The sequence below is a fragment of the Pollicipes pollicipes genome, unplaced genomic scaffold (assembly GCF_011947565.3).
Source record: "Pollicipes pollicipes isolate AB1234 unplaced genomic scaffold, Ppol_2.1 Scaffold_5724;HRSCAF=6776_pilon_pilon_pilon, whole genome shotgun sequence".
In the NCBI taxonomy this organism is placed as follows: Eukaryota; Metazoa; Arthropoda; class Thecostraca; order Pollicipedomorpha; family Pollicipedidae; genus Pollicipes; species Pollicipes pollicipes.
This window is the reverse complement of record NW_023596746.1, coordinates 14,029,727-14,037,647: the sequence shown is the minus strand read 5'-3', so window position 1 is coordinate 14,037,647 and position 7,921 is coordinate 14,029,727. Positions and strand designations below refer to the sequence as shown.

At 57.1% G+C, this 7,921-nt stretch overlaps 1 protein-coding gene across 1 annotated transcript in view; it reads right to left on the bottom strand.

Moving 5' to 3' along the window:
* Positions 1 to 717: 717 nt before the first annotated feature.
* Positions 718 to 7,921, bottom strand: part of LOC119102543 (transforming growth factor beta receptor type 3) — an 83,385-nt gene continuing 76,181 nt past the window's right edge. The window contains exons 15-20 of the mRNA XM_037225932.1: positions 7,602 to 7,746; positions 6,930 to 7,090; positions 4,885 to 4,983; positions 3,771 to 3,879; positions 2,802 to 2,981; positions 718 to 2,470 (exon numbers count right to left, since the gene is read on the bottom strand). Coding sequence (XP_037081827.1) covers positions 2,361 to 2,470; positions 2,802 to 2,981; positions 3,771 to 3,879; positions 4,885 to 4,983; positions 6,930 to 7,090; positions 7,602 to 7,746 — 804 coding nt within the window. The 3' untranslated portion in view covers positions 718 to 2,360. The remainder of the gene's footprint in view (positions 2,471 to 2,801; positions 2,982 to 3,770; positions 3,880 to 4,884; positions 4,984 to 6,929; positions 7,091 to 7,601; positions 7,747 to 7,921) is intronic.

The following is a 7,921-nucleotide window of genomic DNA, read 5'->3' as shown; positions in this document are numbered from 1 at the left end:
CCACGACCGGAGGCTCACATTTGGCCTTCCGAGGCGTCGCTACGCTCTCCGCAGAGTATGAACCTGAATCTTCAGGACCAGGGCTACGGTGACGTGCGTACCTAAGCGGCACAGAGCACCTTCGCCATCACGACTCGCGTACGTGTCAGGGAACACACATCGGTCACATCATAATAACACATGTGTATTCAACTCTTAGCAACGTTTCATAACAATGTTGATGATTAAAAAACGCTCACATCACGCACAATGTTCACTGGGCACCCGTCACGAAGACCACCGACCGTCGAGGCGGCCTGCGTATTACTATGCTACGCCGCGCTGTCAGCAGCCGACCGCACCGCTCGCGCCGCGCGCCTGCGGCAACACCATCTGGTGGATGACGCGCGTGACGCCACCTGTCTCTACTCAGGAGGTAGGCAGTAGGACCAACTGTTTTTGTACCTGGACATGTCCGGAGGGCCCTCAGCAGGCTCCGCGCGACGCCTCAAATTGAGAGTGGTCAGACCGGCGCGCGAGCCTGGCCTGCGCCAACAGGCAGCTGCCAGCTGGTGCCGCCGACCGGCAGCAGCCAGGTGGCGCCGCCGACAGGCAGCGGCCACCTGGTGCCGCTGACCGGCAGCGGCCAGCTGGTGCCGCCGAAAATCAGCAGTCAGCTGGTGCCGCCGACCGGCAGCGGCCAGCTGGTGCCGCCGACAGGCAGCATCCAGCTAGCGCCGCCGACAGGCAGCGGCCACCTGGTGCCGCCGACCGGCAGTGACCAGCTGGTGCCGCCGAAAACCAGCAGTCAGTTGGCGTCACCGACAGGCAGCAGCCAGCTGGCGTCACCGACAGGCAACATCCCGCTGGTGCCGCCGACGCACAGCGGCCAGCTGGTGCCGGCTTACGCAGGCGCAACTGTTTTGTCGGCTTAAATTTAAGTATGGATTGATTGAGAGTGGGACCAGCATTACCATGCGCGATTGCGCAGCAGTCATTCAAATGCAAAGGAAATGCGAGCAGGGCTACACGAGGTAATGGTACGACCACAATTAACGTGTTTAATTAAGACAGCACCATCAAACTGTTCGCACATTATTGACATGTAGCGGCCTAAATTGATTTCTGCGAGCTGCATGGCCTCCATGCCATTTTGGCTTTTATAAATACAGGACTCTTTGGATGTATGGAGATATAGCGCTAAAGCTTTCACAGATTCCGTGGAACAATAGAACAGCATGCACTCGCGAAACATATTCATCGGAACCATGTTCGGCGATAACACAATCATAAACCAGCATCCACGAAATGCCCATGCGAGGCGGGCCATACAAGGACGTTCGGCGACGTCAAAACAGCATACAAACCACAACAAACACCTTCCGCCACGCCTGGATCCATCTGCCGACCGGCAGGAGCAAAGTCCAGTCTCCACCCGTATGGATATCAGTGTGATGACAGCTCAGAGCAGAACTGTGGCCCACCACGGCAGGAACAACGCTCGCTGGGCGCCGGCCTCCACAAAACGGAGACACCTACCCACTCGTCAGACACTGGCGCCGCAAGAGAGAGAGGGAGAGAGAGAGCATAGCCAAAAAGAAACGAGTGCATAGGACATTCTAATACAGGCGAATACTTTTCATGCACCAAACTAATCTGGGCACAACAGATCATATTAGGCCACTGTTAAAGCAAAGCGGCAGATACCCCAAAATCAAGTGCACCTGTCACCAAGTTCCTCCACGAAGTTTCTCTCACCCCGAGCTCCACAGTTCCACAACAAAGGCCAACGGAGGAGACATCCCGGAAGTGTCTCCACAACGCCTTTTCTGTCAGCAACGCAGGTACCTCAACCCCTCTAAAAATCGCAAATTCCGCATTTCCGTCCCTCCCTCCAGAGGAAGCACACTAGGACGCGCGTCAGCACAGTAAGTACACGGCAGACGCTCAGCCGGCGCCACATCAGACCGATGGCATGCTTCCACAACAGGCCTCACCAGATAAAGCGGCGCAGGTACAGACCAGGGCCCATGAGCGCAACAGGTCACGTGACCCGCCCGCCGCGGCCCATCGCGTGCGCCACTACTGCGCAGGACACCGTATGACTGTGAATGGCTGAAAACTGATAGGAACAAACTAAAATGTTTGAGGTAATAACATTTGTACTGCACAAATTAATGTCTTCCGATCTAGGAAGTACCTACTGGTAGTTCGTGGCCGGCGGCCGCTCCGGCCCACACCCTTCACGGTAGCGCTCCGGCCTCGGCTGATTGGCCGGGGTCAGCTCCTAGGTGGAGCTGACGATGGTGATTGGCCGTCAGCCGCATGTCGTCCGTTGGAGGCTGCCGGCGATTGGCCGAAGCGAGACCGTGGGTAATGTGTCAGACGATGATTGGTGTCTGCGAGCTGGGTGTCGAGTTGGCCGACTGGCCGGCCACCTCCAGGGTGGGGTTCTGTGGAACTGCCTGGAACTGGTGCCGCTTCGAAGGCCCTGCAACACACACGCGATGACGTCACACCGAGGCACGGGCTGGTCGTGAGCGCACAAGAAGTTGCACGAAACGCACACCAACAATGCACTCACTGCCAGCCGTAGATAGCCGCAATCTCCACACTGCATCAAAATCGTCCGCGGCGCACTTCACCAATATCTTTGGCAGGTAAAAGAAAACTGCAGCCCCATTTCAAAAAGGCAGCATCAGAAGAAACAACGCAACACACCAAACCAGTCCATTCAAAGTTCAAATTCAATTCAACCCAATGCCACCCACTTGTCTCCATAATCCATCGAACGCCGCAGGGGCACACACAGCGACACCTACCGATTTTCGAGTGTATGAGCCAGACGCCGCCCATGAGCGTGACGCCGAGGAGGAAGGCGGCCACGCCGATGCCGGCCACGGTCTCAGGCTCGACCCCGAGACGGACCACGGGCGCCTGATCCAGCGGCCGGGCCGGCGACGGGCCGGGCTCAGGCGGCGCTGCACGGTCTGCCGGGCCGCCTGTCGGGTCATAAACGGGGCAGGTCAGGAGGCTGGATGGAGACGCGAGCCGATCAGCTGAGTCGGGAGAGAGCGAGAGAGCGAGAGCGAGAGAGCGAGAGAGCGAGAGAGCGAGAGAGCGAGAGAGCGAGAGAGCGAGAGAGCGAGAGAGCGAGAGAGCGAGAGAGCGAGAGCGAGAGCGAGAGCGAGAGCGAGAGCGAGAGCGAGAGCGAGAGCGAGAGCGAGAGCGAGAGCGAGAGCGAGAGCGAGAGCGAGAGCGAGAGCGAGAGCGAGAGCGAGAGCGAGAGCGAGAGCGAGAGCGAGAGAGAGAGAGAGAGAGAGAGAGAGAGAGAGAGAGAGAGAGAGAGATAGAGAGAGAGAGAGAGAGAGAGAGAGAGAGAGAGAGAGAGAGAGAGAGAGAGAGAGAGAGAGAGAGAGAGAGAGAGAGAGAGAGAGAGAGAGAGAGAGAGAGAGAGAGAGAGAGAGAGAGAGAAGAGAGAGAGAGAGAGAGAGAGGAGAGAGAGAGAGATAGAGAGAGATAGAGAGAGAGAGAGAGAGAGAGAGAGAGAGAGAGAGAGAGAGAGAGAGAGAGAGAGAGAGGCTAAAATATCAGACCACAAACGCATGCGCATGGTTCAGGCCAGCCCTCGACCACAAGTTGCGTACAATCGATCATTTGGAGATGGCGCGCCGCTGGCAGCGCCGAGCGCCGATCGCCGAGCGGGGCTGACCGGCGAAGGTGAATAGCAAAGCCCCCCCCCCCCCCCCCCCGCATCACCAACTGCACCCGGGGCACCGAGCGGGACTTACCGGCGACGGTGGGTAGCAGAGGGCCCCGCGTCACCACCTGCACCCCGGACGCCACGGGCCGGCCGCCGCTGCCGCCGAACTCCGCGCAGTGCTTGCGCCGGTCCACACACTGGCGAGGCGACACCGCGTCAGACCACACACCGGCGAGGCGACACCGCGTCAGACCACACACCGGCGAGGCGACACCGTGTCAGACCACACACCGGCGAGGCGACACCGTGTCAGACCACACACCGGCGAGGCGATACCGTGCCAGACCACGTGCAAGCCACGCTGGCGAGACGACACCGTGTCAGATCACACAATGGCGAGACGACACCGTATCAAATCACATACTGGCGAGGCGACACCGAGTCAGACCACACGCAGGCCGCGCTGGCGAGACGACACCGTGTCATGTCACACAATGGCGAGGCGACACCGTGTCATGTCACACACGGGCAACGCCTCGCCGCGAGTTGGGTTACAATGGGTGCTCGTACCCATCACACCCACCACCCATTCCTTGCCTGTCGCAGTGCGAGTACTCCGGCACTGCAGGAAACAGGCACGAATACGGAAGCAGGTACACGCACATGAAGAGGAATGCTTGGGCATTGGTGTGTCCATTGGTACGGACATGGGTATGGGCAACGGATGCGGTGCCGGTACGGGTACAGATGCGGAACAAGATGGGTGCAGGTGCAGGTACGAGCATCAGCATGAGTACGAGTATGAGTAGGAGCACGAGCACGAGCACGGGTACAGTGCGGTACGGCACGGGCGCCGTTACGGGTACGGCGCAGTCCGGCATGAAACAGCCAGTCACAGCAATAGCTTCCATTGGGCGGAAACCTGGCAATCGCGGGTATGGATGGCAACGCGACAACTACACCATCTCACGCAGTACCATGAACAAATAACAATGATACTGCGCCTAGAGCGGCCCGGGGAAAAAACGCCAAGCCGGGCAACTTTCCCGCCTAAGAGTTGACTTCCAGACCGCCTACAATAACGCCATCTACCGGACACCAAATAAACCTCTGCTTCCATCGCAGCCGGGAGTGGCGCGACTGTTTCGGCAGCCCAGTCGCCGCATGGGTATGGGCAATTGTTGGCCCGAGGGCGCCCTCACCTTGGCGATGTGTGGACTGGCCGGGTAGTTAGGCCGCACACACACGCCGAGCCGGCAGTGCAGGTAGTACGGCCCCAGCTCCAGGTATTGGCGCGACACCTGGCGGCCCGGCGGCGGTCAGCTGCGTTCAGGCCCTTCCGGCGGACGCGCCAGTCTTCATGCTGGCACGCACACCGGCCACACGCCAAATGTAGGCCATGGCGGAAGCTACAGCATGCCTCCAGTTGGCATAGCAGCGGTGCGCGATACAACACACGAATGTGCCTATGTTCGTCGGGCCACGGACGCGGCCCGGCCCGGCGTAACCAATTCCACGCTCACGTTGAGTGATGATGATTTGGGATTATATATATATATATATATATATATATATATATATATATATAAATGCAGCGGGGTTTTATGCCGCAATCAAGCTGCAAGCGTTTATTTCCTTCATCAAACGAGCACAAATGCCCCTGGCGGCCGCGATAGCACAGCGTACAACTACGGCAGCCACTTGCAACGCCGCACTGAACACATTTATTACGCTCAAAGTACCACAAGGTGCTCACAAGCTCCCACCCAAGGTGTCATGTTTTTAACAGCTGCTCGTCTTGGCCTTGAAACCAACCATACTTGCTAGATATTGAAACAAATCAGACGAGGACGCGTTGTAAAATTCCCCCGAATGAGTCGCTTACGATACCGAACAGGTATGAGATACACCAAGGCGGCCGAAACTGGTCCAGAGGAGTATGTTGGGTCCTTGTTTGAATTTTATGATGCATCTCATATATAACGCATCGCATTTATTACGGCACAAAACCGTACCGTTGCTGAGAATATCAGCGCTTTTCAATGGCAGTAACCTGCCATGTTGAGCCGGAAACAACCTAATATTTTCAGTCGTAATTGACGGTTTACTGGGGGCATCAACCACCCGATGACTAACCGTGAACAAAACACAGAAGGTACAAATTTTGCGTTTTCAGCACCACTATAAGTTGAGCATTCTACTTCGTGTAAGGAAACGACAATTACATAGTTCTTGTATAATGCAGAACAGTATTTAATATGTGGTCAGGTCGGCGTAAGATGAGTTACCAGTCATGAAGTCCCACGCCTATCAACAAGCGATCAGATCGTGAAGATCACTCAGTTCCACAGAGCACTCCTCACTAAGCACGCCACGTTCCAGACACTTTCAAAGCTCCGGAGCGGCCCACCAAATCCACCGGTGGCGCTGCGTGTGCGCCGCTGGATTATGGCAGAGCAGGCGGCACCGAGTGCTGAGCTGATTGCCACGGCCGACAATCTTTACTCAAACAAGCGAATATGGTCCATTACGCGACGCTCTTAACCGCACATTGGTTTCTACGCGCTCGCCACATTCGCAGAAGGACCTTTCACCAGTGACCCATTTCAAGAACACGGAAGCACTGAAATGTAAGCACACTTCGTGTAACTAGCATTAAAAGCTAACATAAGTAACTAGTTCTTCAGAAACATTTTCAAAGAAATTGACCCTTCTCCAAATGGGTTACGCAACTGCTAGCATAATCGCACTGGCTCGAGCACAGATCCGGACTTCTCGCAACTTCCAAGCTTCAGAGACTAAGCCAGATGCCGCGCTGCCATACCAGGCCGAATCCGGCCTGGTCCCCTCGCCTCTCGGCACGGTACGCGGCCTACCAGGCCGGATTCGGTCCCCTCGCCTCTCGCCACGGCACGCTGCCATACCAGGCCGAATTCGGTCTCCTCGCCTCTCGCCACGGTACGCTGCCATACCAGGCCGGATTCGGTCTCCTCGCCTCTCGTCACGGCACGGTCTCGACTGGCCCTCTCTCTCCGCATCCCGCCACACCCTGGTGGTGCCTCACGCCCCGTCCAGATCTCTTCCCTCATTTGCGTCTAAAGAGGCGTTGAGGGGCAGTGTCGCTGCTCGTCGGGGCCGTACGGTGCGCCGGCAGCCGAGCTCACCTCGAGCATTCAAAGACATCACGTTCGAGACCACATCACAAACCCCGGCGTGTATGACGTCGGCAGCCCCGCACGCGCCTCACCTGGAAGCTGAAGACGTCGCTGTCGGGCGGCGTGGCGTCCATGAACGAAACACTCCGGTCCACAGGACACGCCGTGCGGATGATCAGGAACTTGTACGGTGTGTCTGGGTCGCTGTCCTTGCTGACCCAACACTCCTCCACAACGGGCTGCAGGTACGGGGCTGGAGCGAACGGCGAGGTTAGTATGGCGACGGCCGCGCGAGGGATGGGTGCGGACTGACGGGGGCTGGATCTGACGGCAACGGTTAGTACAGCAACGGTCGCGCGCCGGGGATGGCCGCACACTGGCGCGCGACAAGCAGCGAGAGGGTGGGGGCGGCACAATCTTAACTCATGGGTACAAGCGTGTGGTGAAAAATGGGAGTGGTGGCGGCATACTACGACATTGCCAGCGAGTTACCGACAATCCATGACAGAGCCCAGCCGATGTACAGAATGATCCGAGCAAACGGTTATGTTTAGAATCACACAAAACAGACAAGTGTCTGCCCAATGCATCAATCAGACGGAGCCTGTGTACGGAGAGCCTACGTCACTGCCATACACATGGCAGAACAGGATGTCCCCTGCTGCACCCCATCGCAGTTTTCAAGTCGGCCGACATTCATGCCTCACGAGAACGCAAACCGAACGCATCACAAGCCACACGAAAACTCCGGCGTGGGTCCTTACCTATACGAATAGTAGCGCGTGCATATATGCTATGCGTAACAGGAACCAGCGCATTTGGCTCAATAGGAGCGGCAAAGACCTCGTCGGAGAATAGCTCCAGCGAGTACACGGACGAGTCCACATCGTCCGGGCTGAGCACCTCCTCCTGGAAACAGAGAGGCGTGCACTGCCAACGCCGCTGATGACGAGTTCACTTCTCACTAACGGTGGCGGAGTCGACGCCTCAAAACGGATGCAGAATTCTTCGGAGCTAGCTTCTTTGATCAAGGAAAAACAAAAATACGTTGATTAGTTCAAACTACATCACTTCAGCCACAAGA